The sequence below is a fragment of the Pan paniscus genome, chromosome 3 (assembly GCF_029289425.2).
Source record: "Pan paniscus chromosome 3, NHGRI_mPanPan1-v2.0_pri, whole genome shotgun sequence".
In the NCBI taxonomy this organism is placed as follows: domain Eukaryota; kingdom Metazoa; phylum Chordata; class Mammalia; order Primates; family Hominidae; genus Pan; species Pan paniscus.
Window position 1 is genome coordinate 83,967,006 of NC_073252.2, and position 16,286 is coordinate 83,983,291.

A 16,286-nucleotide genomic window follows, 5' to 3' on the forward strand; every position below is an offset into this window, starting at 1 on the left:
TGAGAAATGCAGGTAAACTGCCTGTAACATGCCTGGCATACATAAGTACAGCTTAGCTATTATCGCTTTTTAAAAGCACAAAAAATGTACATGACTTTTCTCAGTTGTAGAATGTACTAATATTTTTAATTATGAGAAAATGAGGACTCATGACTGTGATTAAATAAAAAGGAAAAGGACTGATATTCAGGAATAAGCAAAGATTTTAAAGCTAAATAAATCTGGATGTGGACTTCCATTCTGCCACTTGGTGCTCTGTAACTAACCTTAGACAAATTATTTCATCTCTCTGAGCCCCAATTTTCCATGTATAAAAGGGAGAATGATAGTTACCTTATGTGTTTCTTATGAAGATGAGAGAATATTGTGAGGGACTCAGAATATAATAAATAATGAATTTAAGTTTCTCACTATAGTTTTAAAGTAAATTCTTATTTTATTATAAAGGCAAACCTGCATGTACAAGAAAGTAAAAAGGAAACCGAATTCACGTCTAAAGCAAAACATTCCTTTCTTCATTGCTTCCTTGGGTTGTTGGGGAAAAAAAATCCCGAAAGCTTTGAGAAAAGAATGTTTGACTGTTTTTCATTACTGTACAAACCCAAATATTGGAAGTTTGGTTCATGTTTGTAGCACACATGGTCATTGAATTGCAACATCCTTAGTAGATTTTCTGTTGGATTTGGAGAGAACCCTTAGGTAATATATTTATCAATCCAAAGCAAAAATCGAAAGTAAAAAAAAAAAATCACACACACATAAAATTTATTCCCAAATGTCAACATATTATTTTCTTAAATGATCTATAAGTCTTTTAAAAGGTTATTTACTTAATTTTGTCAGGAGAGAGTTCAAACAGTAGAGGCAAATAAGCATCACGTTTGTTTTCAAAGCTCTCCACAGAAAGGGTCAATATTCTCCAACCTAACCAGTTTGTAAACCTTATTATTAAAACACTAGAATATCTCCAAAAGTTGTTACTACCACTGAATGGATTAGAATTTTGTTTTGCTGAAGGAACAGAAAACTGGCTTAAACACACATCAGCTTGTTTTTCTCACATTAAAAGCTATCTGGACAAAGGTGCTGCCAGTTTTGGATCAGTAGTTCAATAATTTTCAGCCTCAGCATGTCTGTTAATCTTTTAGCCTTTCCCTTGTGATTGTTGCCTAATGGACCAAAGATGACTATAACAAGAGCCAGTATCATGCCCAAGTTGAAGACAGGCAAAAGGAGTGACTGACAATTACAGATGTCTTCCCTTTTCATCAAGAAAAGCAAGTCTTCCTAAAGGCTACAAGAAGACTTATTGACATTGAACAGGACTATGCCACATGACCACCCCACTGCAAGGGAAAGGGAAGAAGTATTTAATTTTCCAGCTTCTACAATGGAAATGTCAAGGGAGAATGGGGTGTGAGTGTCTGTTGGAGTTAGTGAATAAAGTTTGATACACCATTATCAAGGAACTACTTGTTCTAAAATCTACAAACCAAGCTAACTAGACCTGTTATCTGCTCTAATCTTTATTGCCCTTAGAAAACGCTATTTCTAATTCTGCTTTATATACTTGAATATCGATACTAGGTTACTAAACATTATTTCCTAAATGGAATATATGTATTTCATTAGTGCTAAATTTGATACCAGCTGTAGAATAGTTGTGTTTCCTGTTATTGTTTCTACCTGAGCTAAGAATATTTTCTTTGGTAACAATTCGTTATTGCTTGAAATGTGACAGTTTTGCACTACTGAGTCCATAAAGAAATTATTTTACAGGTGGGGAGGCAAAGCATCTATTGGTATGATCAAATCCTTAATCTAATGGCTGTTAAATAATTCCCCACACATTCTGAAGTCTTACCTAATTTCAACATGCACCGCTTACTTTTCTTCCCCTTTCATGAAACTCAGACCATTAAAATAATTTCATGACATTCATTCCATCTGGGAACATTGGAGTCACATCTGCTTTGGCTGTTTTTTCCCCTCTTTCTCATAGGTTGATAATTTTTACCAAGCTACTACCTAATATTAATATATTTCAAAAGTATTATCTCTTAATTAGTGGAGTACTGAGGGTGAAATAGTGGCTGTTTTTGGCCTAGGTGTATACACCAAGGAATGTATGGTTTGTAGGTGTTGTAAAATCATTAATAAATCTAACTAAAACTTGGCCTTCTTTTTATTGCCCCCATGTACTGCCAATTCTAAACAATGTACACGATAAAATACCCTACCTGTTAGGGCAAGCCACTGTGACCCACCTCTCCACTTCTAGTGTGCTCTGCTTTGTAAATTTCCATTTTTCACTTTCAAATAAGTTAATAGTTTAAGACAAGCAAACATTGCCTGAAATATTTTATATGGGAGAAAATTCAGGGTTTCTTTTCCTGATTTTATCACCATGATTACAGTCATGACATCACAACTTGAGTAAAAACAAAAGGGGAAAAAAGAAATAGGATTTAAATGCAAATTGGACATAAATATAAAACTGTAATAAAGGTAGAATTTGACTATTTTCTGCAGCATATTTCTGCTTTTAAGCTATTGAATACCATTCCCTTCCTAAAAGGAAAAAAAAAATGAAAACCCCAAACTCAAGTTACATTACAGTTTTTCTTATATCAAAATTGATATCTCAAACTCAGTATTTCTATTTTGGTTTGTGCTAAGCATAGAATACAAGAAACAGGCAGCATAAGGTAAATCATACCATTTGAGGAATTGTATATAATGAATTTGATTGTATAATAATGTGAAATATTGAATGTTAAGTGCTTGCTAGCATTCCAATCTTTGTTTTTCTGTTATATTGAATTAAAACAACAACAACAACAAAGTGGGAAGAGATAAATTTCCCAAGTTTACTGTGATCCTTTTTTTTTTAGGCATTTTTGGACAGAAACTGGAGGATACTGTTCGTTATGAGAAGAGATATGGGAACCGTCTGGCTCCGATGTTGGTGGAGCAGTGCGTGGACTTTATCCGACAAAGGGGACTGAAAGAAGAGGGTCTCTTTCGACTGCCAGGCCAGGCTAATCTTGTTAAGGAGCTCCAAGATGCCTTTGACTGTGGGGAGAAGCCATCATTTGACAGGTAGATGTCACAATTTTACTAACCATCTTCACTGAGAAATTCAGACTCAACTGTCAGGATGCAGTGAGCTGAGGAGGCATAACCTTGATTGATGTGGTAACAGTTTACAACATAGATTATTTGGCCACAGGAGTTTGCATTGTTTCTATTAAGTTACAAAGTCAAAAATTGGGCACCTTAGATATCTTTCTCTTCCATACTTTCCACCTTAAAACATTCTTTTTTGTTCTTTTTCTTTGGTACTAAAGTATAACTGTATTAAACTTTTGCACTGGAAAAACTGAACTTATAAAATACGATTCTTCTCTTGTTTAATGTTTTTAAATTCTTTCCGTTAAGGAATATTAAAAGTATTATGAGTAGAGATTGAAATATTGGCAATGTAATTAAAAATAAGTATTTCAATAATAACAAAAGCATTATATTTTTAAATATATAGCTCTACTTTAATCTAGAATAGTTTTACAGGGAAACAAGGAGAAGTACAGCATGGTGAAAATAAAAGAATAATGGCAGCCCCAGAGAAGAAAATATAAAGCATTCCTAACTCCACTAATAAAGAGTTAATCTGGCTAATATTTTGTGAATTATCTTCTTCTCTTTACTTTTTGAAAGCTTAGTAGAAAAAATAAAATTGTATCTTAATATTATCAACATTATATACCAGAAATGTTTTCATATTAATAGTTGAAAAATACCCTTTTTTCTAATATATTTTAACTTAACATTTTACCATTAACAACTTCTATAAGCCTCTTTTTAAATATCTAATATTTCACTCTACAGGTATATTATTCACAACTATTTCAATATTGTTAGACATTTACATTATTACATTTTCATTATTATAAATACTATTGTAGTGGATATACGTTTGCATAAATACTTTCTATTTTTGGATTACTTAGGATAAATTCTCAGCATTGGAGTTTTTGGATAAGAGTAATCCTGATGCTTGAAAATTAAAAATAGCCTACTGTCTTAGTCCATTCAGGCTGTCATAACAAAATATCATAAATGGAGTGATTTATAAACAAAATTTATTTCTGAAAATTCTGGATTCTGGAAAATAACAGTCAAGGCACTGGCAAATCCATGTCTGATGAGGACTTGATCTCAGTTCATAGATGGCAACTTTTCACTGTGCCCTCAGATGGTGGAAGGTACAAGGCAGCTCTCTGGGGCCTCTTTTTATTTTATTTTATTATTCTTTAAGTTCTGGGATACATGAGCAGAACGTGCAGGTTTGTTACATAGGTATACACGTGCCATGGTGGTTTGCTGCACCCATCAACCCATCATCTACAATTAGGTGTTTCTCCTAATGTTATCCCTCCTCTAATCCCCCACCCACAACAGGCCTGGTGTGTGATGTTCCCCTCCCTGTGTCCATGTATTCTCATTGTGCAACTCCCACTTATGAGTGAGAACATGCGGTGTTTGGTTTTTTGTTCCTGTGTTAGTTTGCTGAGAATGATGGTTTCCAGCTTCATCCATGTCGCTGCAAAGGACATGAACTCATCCTTTTTTAAGGCTGCATAGTATTCCATGCTGTATATGTGCCACATTTTCTTTATCTAGTATATCATTGATGGGCATTTGGGTTGGTTCCAAGTCTTTGCTATTGTGAACAGTGCTGCAATAAACATACGTGTGCATATATCTTTATAGAAGACTGATTTATAATCCTTTGGGTATATACCCAGTAATGGGATTGCTGGGTCAAATAGTATTTCTGGTTCTAGATCCTTGAGGAATCACCACGCAGTCTTCCACAATGGTTGAGCTAATTTACATTCCCACCAACAGTGTAAAAGTGTTCCTATTTTTCTACATCCTCTCCAGCATCTGTTGTTTCCTGACTTTTTAATGATTGCCATTCTAACTGGCGTGAGATGGTATCTCATTGTGGTTTTGATTTGCATTTATCTAATGACCAGTGAGGATAAGCTTTTTTCCATAGTTTGTTGGCCACATAAATGTCTTCTTTTGCATAAATACTTTCTATTTTTGGATTACTTAGGATAAATTCTTAGCATTGGAGTTTTTGGATAAGAGTAATCCTGATGCTTGAAAATTAAAAATAGCCTACTGTCTACTTTTGAGAAGTGTCTGGTCATGTCCTTCACCCACTTTTTGATGTGGTTGTTTGTTTCTTGTAAAATTGTTTAAGTTCCTTGTAGATTCTGGATATTAACCCTTTGTCAGATGGATAGATTGCAAAAATTTTCTCTCATTCTGTAGGTCGCCTGTTCACGCTGATGATAGTTTCTTTTGTTGTGCAGAAGCTCTTTAGTTTAATTAGATCCCATTTGTCAAATTTGGGTTTTGTTGCCATTGCTTTGGTGTTTTAGTCATGAAGTCTTTGTCTGGGGCCTCTTTTTTAAAAAATGTCTAAACACAAATTTAATGAGTTGTAGATATAAGCCCAACGCGTGACCGTGGGTAATAACAAATCACAGTTCAGTTATAATTATGAAAATCATGAAATCAGAATGCAAACGAAAGCCTTTATAAGATGAACTTTATCAGTGATGACATGAATATCATCATTAAAGATGGCTTTGTTTTCTTTTTTTTCTTCCTTTTTTTTGAGATGGAGTTTCGTTCCTGTTGCCCAGGCTGGAGTGCAATGGCACAATCTCGGCTCACCACAACCTCCACCTCCTGGGTTCAAGCGATTCTCCTGCCTCAGCCTCCTGAGTAGCTGGGCTACAGGCATGTGCCAACATGCCCGGCTAATTTCGTATTTTTACTAGAGACAGAGTTTCTCCATGTTGGTCAGGCTGGTCTCGAACTGCCGAGCTCAGGTGATCCACCCGACTCAGCCTCCCAAAGTGCTGGGATTATAGGCGTGAGCCACCACGCCCGACCTTTTTTCTTTTTTCGAAACAGAATCTTGCTCTGTTGCCACACACTGGAGTGCAGTAGCATGATCTCAGCTCACTGCAACGTCCACCTCACTGGTTCAAGCCATTCTCATGCCTCAGCCTCCCGAGTAGCTGGGATTACAGGCATGTGCCACCATGCCTGACTATTTTTTGTATATTTTGTTGAGATGGAGTTTCACCATGTTGGCCAGGCTGATCTCAAGGCCTAGGTTTCTATATGTCTCAAGGTCTGCTTTGTATTTAGAATAAATAGTGCAACGAGTGTAAATAACAAACAAATAAAATAACATTGTGCTTCTTAAAAGTTACATATGAAAAGGCCTGAGTGGGGTGGCTCGTGCCTATAATCCCAGCACTTTGGGAGGCCAAGGTGGGAGGATCATGAGGTCAGGAGTTTGAGACCAGCCTGGCCAACATGGTGAAACTGTCTCTACTAAAAATACAAAAATTAGCCAGGCATGGTGGCGAGCGCCTGTAATCCCAGCTGCTTGGAAGGTAGAGGCAGGAGAATCTCTTGAACCCGGGAGGCAGAGGTTGCAGTGAGCTGAGATCAGCCCACTGCACTCCAGCCTGGGCAACAGGGCGAGACTCAGCCTCAAAAAAAAAATTATACATGAAAAGAAACACTTTTAAAATTACTAGAGACCTTAATATTTAAAATAAACGTATAGTTTGTCCTTTTCCTTTATAAAGTAAAAAATAATTTACCATTCTGTATTAGTCTGTTTTCATGCTGCTGATAAAGACATATCTGAGACTGGGTAATTTATATAGGAAAAAGGTTTAATTAATAACTTACAGTTCCATGTGGCTGGGGAGGCCTCACAATCCTGGCAGAAGGCAAGGAAGAGCAAGTCGCATCTTATGTGGATGGTGGCAGGCAAAAAGAGAGAGCTTAGGCAGGGAAAACTCTTGTTTTTAAAACCATCAGATCTCATGAGACTCATTCACTATCATGAGAACAGCATGAGAAAGACCTGCCCCATGATTCAACCACCTCCCACCAGGGTCCTCCCGTGACATGTGGGAATTGTGGGAATTACAATTCAAAATGAGATTTGGGACACAGCCAAACCATATCATATTCCCTCATTTTTAAGGTTTTATTTTTATTTAAAATGTATATTTTTTCCTATTGTAAATATATTTCTTCTGTTTTACTTTTTTCAATTTTTATTTAGAATTGCGTACAGGTTTGTTACAAAGGTATACTGTATGATGCTGAGGTTTGGAGGATGAATGAATCCATAACCCAAGTAGTGAGCATAGTACGCCAATAGGTAGTTTATTTCAACCCTTAGCACCCTCTCTCCCTCTCCTCTCTTGTATCCCCCAGTATCTGTTGTTCCCATTTTTATGTCCATGTTTACCCAATGTTTAGTTCCCACTTATAAGTAAGAACTTGTGATATTTGGTTTTCTGTTTCTTCATTAGTTCACTTAGGATAATGGTTTCCAGCTGCATCTATGTTGCAGCAGAGGACATTATTTCATTCTTTTTGATGGTTGCATAGTATTCCATGGTATATATGTACCACTTTTGCTTTATCCAGTCCACCATCAATGGCCACTTGGGCTGATTTCATGTCTTTACTATTGTGAATAGCACTGAAATGAACACATAAGTGTATGTGTCTTTTTGATAGAATAATTTCTTTTCCTTTGGATATATACCTATTAGTGGGACTGCTGGGTTGAATAGTAGTTCAACTCTCACTTCCTTGAGAAATCTCCAAATTGCTCTCCACAGTGGCTGAACTAATTTACATTCCCATTTACAGTGATTAAGTGTTCCCTTTTCTCCTTGGCCTCACCAACATCTGTTATTTTTTGACTTTTTAACAAAAGCTATTCTGACTAGTGTGAGATGGTATTTCATTGTGGTTTTGATATGCATTTCTCTGATGATTGGTGATGATGAGCATTTTTTCATATGTTTGTTGGCATCTTGTATGTCTTCTTTTGAGAAGTATCTGTTCATGTCCTTTGCCCCTTTTTTAATTGTTTATTTGGTTTTTTGCTTGTTGATTTGTTTAAGTTCCTTATAGATTCTGGATAACAGACCTTTGTCAGATGCACAGTTTGTGAATATTTTATCCCTTTCTGTAGGTTGTCTGTTTACTCCCTTGATAGTTTCTTTTGCTGTGTAGAAGTTCTCTAGTTTAATTAGGTCTCATTTGTCAATTTTTGTTTTTGTTGCAATTGCTTTTGAAGACTTGACCATAAATTATCTGCTAAGGTCTGGGACCTCTTTTGTAAGGGCATTAATCCTATTCATGAAGGCAGAGCCTTGATCACCTCCCAAAGGCTTCACCTCCTAATACAATTACAGTGGTGATCAAGTGTCAACATATGAATTTGGGGGAACACAAGCATTTAGACCGTAGTACATACTAAGTGTTATTTCTCTGTGAAAGTGTAGGAATACTACATGGATAGACACATGGTGAGTATGCAAACTGTCGTAGTCTTTTTAAAGCAATTTGGTAATATATTTCAGGAGCATTCATGCAGGCAATTTCAATCCCAGAAAACAATCAGATATGTAGAGCAAACTTAAGTGCAAAGTTGTTTATTACAAATTGTGTAACAGTAAAAACTGAACACCAATTTATTATCTCCATGTGAGTGTGGTTAATTAAATAATGGTGCATTCATATAAGAAAATATTATACAGTTTTAATATTTGAGGACAATTTTAATTACATAATGATAAATGGAAAAAGAAAACAGGATCAATTAATTGATTAAAACCATGCCTTTTACAAAAAGTATTACAAATAGTTTATAAGGATTCATAAATTTACTCTGAGAGAAAAAATATATGTGGAGGTACAGAAATGAATTCAGAACAAGGATCAGAAAACAAATTTCAAGACTGCAAATATACTTTTTGCTGAGGAGCTACATCTCTTATTCTATACTTATTACATCTCTTATTCTATTACATCTCTTATTCTTTTTACATCTCTTATTGCATCTCTTATTCTATAAAAAGAAAATCAGATCAATAGTTAAGTAGGTCAGCCCCATCCACAACATAAAAACAATGACTTATGTAGGAGAAATGTTCATTTTTAGTACCAAAATTAGCAAGAAATATGTCAATAGGATCCTCATAATAGAATATCGTATAATAGGATAAGCAACATCCTCTACAGTGAACTTCATGAGACAATAATGAGTTTCAGTGCCCTCTTTTAATATTTATATATGGCTAATTATATGACACTGACATTATTGCAAAACATGTTTATTAAAATTATTTCTCCATGGGCATTTATAATTTGGTTCTTATAGCAGATTTTTGCTTAATGTAGGGGAATGGAGGAATATTTTATATATTTTAGGATACCTGTAAGAACAGATGTGCCCTGTAAGCAGTTATCTCCAAATCAAGTTCTTGATAACTATTGGCTGACAATAAAATATTGTCCAAAGTTTTTAAAATGTGACCTTATTATCTCTTTTATAAAATGTATGTATTTTTGCATAAAACGCACCAATGCATAAACAGACTGAAGAAATCATTAAAAAAGATTTCTATTGCCAAAAGACTCTGTGAGGTGCTGGGTCTTTCAGAAGTCTTAACAGGAGTGGTATACTCATACCCATCATTTGGCTTTTTCCTTTAAGCCATGTTTTCTTGTCAGCACCCTGGATTTTGTCTTTTTTTCCTATGGCCATTTCCTACATTGAGACTCTTTGACCAGCTAGAGATACTGTCTTAGGGCTGATGGAGTTTCTCAAAATTCTAAAAATGGAACAGTTTCTTTTTTAGGTCACGTTGCTCTTGTACTACCTTAACATATGCACAAATAAAAGAAGCCAATTAATACATTCAGCATTTGGCCTGAAAACCTCCTTAGCTAGGGCCACAAGTTCACCAAGAATGTTCTCTACATTCCAAGTTGCCGCAGTCGATAGTCTTGTTAATTTTTCCAGCACCGTTTAATAAGCATTTACCTTTCTCTAGCCTCTAATAGCAATTTTTTCCCCCTGTTCGTCAAGCTCTTACTAATAGTTTCCTCACTGGCTGCGCAGACTCTGCCTGGTTCCAATACTAATACCCAAAACATATTTTAGGTTTTTGTTGCAGCAACACCCAGTTTCTAGTATCAATGACTGTTCGAGGTATCTATTGCTTCATACCAAACCCAATCCAAATGTTTTTAGTTTAAAACAACAACTTTTTCAGATTCTGCAAGTGGGCAATGCTTGGCAGAAAAGCTCTGTCTCTGTTCCACTTGGTGTTGGATGCTACAATTTAGTGAAGCTGCAGTATCCTAGAGAGCTTTACTGACAAGACAGGTGCCTAAGTTGGGCTAGCTAGAATAGCCGATGGCTGATTGAGTCTCTTGTTTTCTCTTCTCAGTCTTGTATCCTTCAGGGCTCCTCCCTATAGCTGATGGTTGAAACTCTTTACACCGCGGCTCAGTACTGAAAGACAGTAAGGGTGGAAGCTACAAGACCTTTAAGGAGTAGGCCCAGAATTGGTGCGATGTCACATCCACTGCATACTCTTGGTCAATGGCAAATCACAAGACCAATTCAGCTTAAAAAGGGGAGAAAGCTGACTCTACTTCTTAATAGAAGTAATGTTATAGATATATAAGGATGAGAGAAACTATCTACAGTCACGTCTGTGAACAATCTACCTTATTCACTCATTCAACAAATAATTTTGGAATGTTAACTATTTCTTAGACACTGTTCTGGATGAAAGAGACAAGGTGCATTCTCTTCTGGGGTTTGCCTTACAAGTCATGGGCAGATAAACAATAAACAGCAAATATATAAATAATTTTGAAAAGTAATGAGGGTGACATGCTAATATGCTAGTGAGTAAAGTGGTGGAGATACCCGTCTCCTTCTTGAGGAAGTAACATTTGAGTTGAGATTCGAATGACAAGAGGCCTGTTACACCTATGATATGGTGGAGGTATAACAGGCATGTTGCAGGTAGAAGAATAGCAAATGCAAAGTCCTAGAGACAGGAACAGCTTAGCTTGCTTGAAGAACATAAAGAAGGCCACTGGGGGCAAGACACAGTGGCTTATGCCTGTAATCCCAGCACTTTGGGAGGCCGAAGTGGGAGGATCCCTTAAGGGTAAGAGTTCCAGACCTGACTGGACAATAAAGTGAGACTGTCTCTACAAAAAAAAAATCAAATTAAAAAACTAGCTGCCTGTGGTGGTGCACAGCAGTAATCCTAGCAACTTAGGAGGCTGAGGCAGGAGGATCACTTGAGCCCAGGAGTTTGAGGCTGCAATGAGTTATGATCATACTGCTGGCACTTTAGCCTGGGTGGCAGAGCAAGACCCTGTCTCTAAAAAATAAAAAATAAAAAATAAATATAAAAGGAAGGAGGTCACTGTGACAGGAATGCAGTGAGTGATGATGAATAGTGTCCACGGAGGTTGATTCGGTATAACTTGGCAGATTATAATAATTTTTTTCTTTTTCTTTTCCTTTTCCTTTCATTTTTTCTTTTTCTTCTTTCTTCTTTTTTCTTTTTTTTTAAGAGTCTCCCTCTGTCACCCAGGCCAGAGTGCAGTGGTGCAATCTTGGCTCACTGCAACCTCTGTCTCCTGGGTTCAAGCGATTCTCCTGCCTCAGCCTCCCAAGTGGCTGAGATTACAGGTTCATGCCACCATACCTGGCTAATTTTTGTATTTTTTTTTTTTTTTTTTTTTTTTTAGTAGAGACAGGGTTTTGCCATGTTGGCTAGGCTGGTCTTGAACTCCTGACCTCAGGTGATCCACCCACCTCGGCCTCCCAAAGTGCTAGGATTAACAGGTGTGCACCACCACACCTGGCCTATAATAAGAAATTTAGTTCTTATTCTAAGTGAAATGGAAATCTGTCAAAATATTTTTAGCAAATAAATGAAATAATTTTATTTATATGTTAAAAAGGTCATTCTGGCAACCGAAATATCCTTTTGATAAATTGTCAAGCTTGAATCCCTTGGTCTCCGGTGGCAGATATGCAAAATCCTGGATTCTGCTGATTAAAAGAAGGGGTTCCCAGATCCATGAATGGTGAGGTAATAAGAAGAGAATAACGTATTTGTGGCAAAATGTAATTGTGAGATACACAGGGAGGGGAAAGAAAATCCATAATTTCCCAGAGGATGGTAAGGTTATTTTCAGAAACTTGTCCAAGCAGAGTGTTCTGCCCCTATGTGTTTTTTTTTTTTTTTTAGTTAATTGGCTGTTTGATATTTCACATGGTCAAGTCCTAGCTCAACTTTAGTCACTGGGATGTGGAGACAAACTGCCAGGACACATTCGTTAGTTCAAGTTTATCTCACCCAGGTTCTTTAATCCTTCCCCTGTTGTTTTCAATGTTTTGTACATATCTGCCCTCTTCTGAAGAGCATCTGTGTTCTTAAATATGCCTGTGCTTTTGAAGCTATGGATCCGTTTGGGGTCCATAGCCTCAAAATGATAAAAATACAGACTGTGCATAATGCTTTGAATAGATATTAAGTTGTAAATACAGAAATGTTTCCTTGTGAAACACTTTAAAGAGTAAGAATGAATGAATATTTTCCCTGTTTATTCTAATAATGCTTATTTCTCACCAAAGAGTCAATAGGATTCAGGTTTTGTCTTTGTTAAAATATATTTATTAAAACCTAGAAAGAAGTTCCCACAGGTATTCTGCAAAGACAATCTCTAGTCACTGACATTGTACCTCTCATGTTAAGCCCTGAAATTTAATTTTTAAAGTGAACTTTAAAAATAGCATTTTAAAATATCATAAAGTTATTAAGTTTAATTTGAATATTATTTAATTTAATACCATAAAGTTATTGTTTAATTTGAATATTATTAAAGTTATATTTTGATTATAACATTTTATGTACAATTTAGAATATGGAAGAATACAAGAAGGAAATATGAATATTTTAAAATTCAACACTCCAGAGTGCTCTTGCTAAACATAGCAGATAAATAAACAGATAAGCAGAGATTTAGATGTATCAAAATTCAGCTATGTATAAAAGATGTCAGAATCATACAGCTTTTATATCTTACCTTTTCTCCTTCACATTATATCATGGACATTTTCCCATGTCATTAAGTAGTTTTCACTGTGTGTGATCTTCAGGACTATATAATGTGTGATCTTAAGGACTATGTAATAATTCATTGTATCAGTACATTGGTTTCTTTAATTCTGCCCCATTTGTTTTCAATGTTTTGCACATATCTGTCCTCAGCTGAAGAGCATGTATTCATACATCTGCCTGTGCTTTGGAAGCTATGGATCCATTTGGGATTTGGAAGATAATATTTCACATTTGAATGAGAAGAAACACTTTGTCCTGTGTGAGGGAAAAACAGAAAAGGTGGTGTGAGAAAAAAACATTTGAAATTCATACGCTATTGGAATTTAGAGTAGTTGTGAGTGCATGGATGAGCCTTTATTAAGCCATGTACTTTCTGCTCTTCTTTAATTATATTGTATACTCTTTTTTCCAGTTCTGAAGTTCAAGTTTGATACTTTTATATAGGCATGACTCATTGTTCCTACAGTTATGACATATTCCCACATACTCCTTGGCCAGTGAATTTTGTGAGAAAGGGCATTCTCATTGACCTGAAAGAATTTGTATTCTTTCAGTTCCTGTCAACTGTAAAAACAAACAAACAAAAGAAAACAGATATCATAGTTTCTAACCATTCTTGTCTTTATTCTTTCTATTTAGAAATGAAAACAAATTAAAACATAACTTTTTATATTAAACTTCCAAGTTTTGAGGGGACAAAAATGAAATCTAGAATGTGTAAAATCAAATTAGATAGTGAATATTATTTTGTTACCAAAGCCCTCCAGATGGTATCAGCTGTTCAAGAAGATACATTTTGGAAGCGTTGGGAAGGTAGGGTCAAGAATGGCAGTGTGGTCACCATCCTAGCATTAACTGCTGGGCAACAGAATACGCTCTTACAACACAGTGTTCAGGAGCAAGGACAGAGGCTTCATAAAGCCAGGAATTTTACACATTCTGTCCAAGAATCCTGTAAAACAACTGCTGTTTGAGGTACCCCAGCTGCCCACCCACATACTCAGTTCACACTTCTCTTGTTCCTCCTTCTGCTATTCTCCCCTTTCACTTATTTTTCAAATTTGTTTTGGTGACTAAATAAACTGCAAGTCCACAGAGATAAAATGAAAAAATAAAAGCCTAAAATTTAGGAGACAGAAAAGCCAGACATATTTTAATTTAATCCTCTGGGAAGGAATTTAGGTCTGGGAATTACTGAACTGAGTTATGAAAAAGTGAACTTGAAAGTAGGGAGTACTACAGACATAGGAGAGATTTTTCAGTATCAGTATGTGTAAGAATGACTTAGAGAAATATCTTAAGATTCAGAAACCCAGACCCCACTTGCTCTCATTCTGATTTAAATGGTTGGAGAATGCCTAGGAATCTGCATGGTAAATCCACAGGTGATTTTTTTTTTTTTAATCTGCCTGTGCTGCCCAGAGGCAGGAACCCTGTCCTCTTAGTCATGGACTTATCATCTGCACCCAGCAGAGAGGCTGGCAGAGAGCAGGCACGAGGTCAGGGCAGAGGGAGACTCATAGGCACTAGTGCAATTATTATAAGCATAAAGATGTTGAAATGAGGAGAGTGTCCAATGTGGAGGGGAGAATGAGATCTGGATTCCAAGGGAAGACAGGAGAAGGTGCTGTAAGGAGACGTAAATAAGCCCATCCTCCAAGGCAAAAAGCTGGGGCCAGTGAGGCAACAGAGATCACTCTGACTGAGAGTTGGTTACAGGGATCAGAGGAAAGGAAGAGGAAACAGTGGAGGGCTCTGAAATCTGGTCTGTTCAGTCTAGGCTCTTGTTTTTGACAGAGCATATGTGCACTTTGCAATCAGAGATTGGAAAACCCATTTGACCACCATTGCATTAAAACAAATGAGCTGCCCCAAACATATCAAGAAAAAAAGATGTTTTGTTTAGGGCAGAAAAATCCATCATCTGCTGCTGCAAATTAAAATACAGGAGGTAGTTAGTAGATAAAATGTTCATCCTTTAAGGAAGAATAATAACTTTATCAATAATAACCTACCTTGTGCTGGATACTATCCTGATTATTTCATTTAATCCTCAACTTCCTGAAGGTTCTATCTAAGATTACTCTGTTTATTCCCTTCAAAGCATTTGAGCTCCCTTAGTAGTTATCTTGTTTGTTTGTTTCTTTACTGCTTATCATCTGCCTTCCCCATGCCAATTTAAGCTCCTTGAGGGCAGGATCCTTACCTGTCCTGATGCTACACCCCTCTCTGAGCACAACAGCTGGCATATAGTATGCACCAAATATTTATCAAGAGAATATCCTAATACCTACTTGTTTTACAAATGAAGATCCTTGCTCGTGCTCGCTTCGGCAGCACATATACTAAAATTGGAAGATCCTTGCTTGTTTTAATTTGTTCTAGCTTAGTATTTAAAATGTTTGGCCGGGTGCAGTGTCTCACGCCTGTAATCCCAGCACTTTGGGAGGCCAAGGTGGGTGGATCACCTGAGGTCGGGAGTTCAAGACCAGCCTGGCCAACATGGAGAAACCCTGTCTCTACTAAAAAATACAAAAAATTAGCTGGGTGTGGTGGCGCATGCCTGTAATCCCAGCTCCTCAGGAGGCTGAGGCAGGAGAATCACTTGAACCCAGGAGGCGGAGGTTGCGGCGAGCCGAGATTGTGCCATTGCACTCCAGCCTGGGCAAAAAGAGTGAAACTCTGTCTCGAAAATAAATAAATAAATAAATAAATAAATAAATAAAATAAAAATAAAATGTTTGAGTGTTTGTACTGAGGCAGTGCTACACATTCTCATGGCTTTGCTGCTGCTGTTCCAGTAGTAGAAGGGCTGCTCTCGGCCCAGAGCCCAGATCTCTTTCTAAACAGCAGAACCTGTCCCTTTTCTGTTTTAAAATCCAAGTCCCTATACATGACTATTTGAATAAGCCCATGCTCCCCCCACCTACCCCCCACCCTCTGCATGTGCTCCTTTCCAGTTGGGAGAGCCTAACAAATTCACCCAATTCCCCTTCCTTGTGGAGTTTTCCATGATCCCTGTATTAATTTCCTAGGGTTGCCATAAAAAAGCATTGCAAACTGGGTAGCTAAAACAAAACAAAACAAAACAAAAACTGTAACTTATTATCTCATATTTCTGGAAGCTGAAAATCCAAATCAAGATGTCAGCAGAGCCATGCTCTCTCTGAAGGATTTAGGGAAGTATCTGTTTCATGCCTGTCTCTTAACTTC

At 36.7% G+C, this 16,286-nt stretch overlaps 1 protein-coding gene across 5 annotated transcripts in view; it reads left to right on the forward strand.

Moving 5' to 3' along the window:
- The window catches only part of ARHGAP24 (Rho GTPase activating protein 24), a 528,695-nt gene that overhangs the window by 465,320 nt on the left and 47,089 nt on the right, over positions 1 to 16,286 (forward strand). For all 5 annotated transcript variants that reach the window (XM_003811243.7, XM_063603558.1, XM_003811242.5 and 2 more), the window contains one exon: positions 2,895 to 3,102. In XM_003811243.7, coding sequence (XP_003811291.1) covers positions 2,895 to 3,102 — 208 coding nt within the window. The remainder of the gene's footprint in view (positions 1 to 2,894; positions 3,103 to 16,286) is intronic.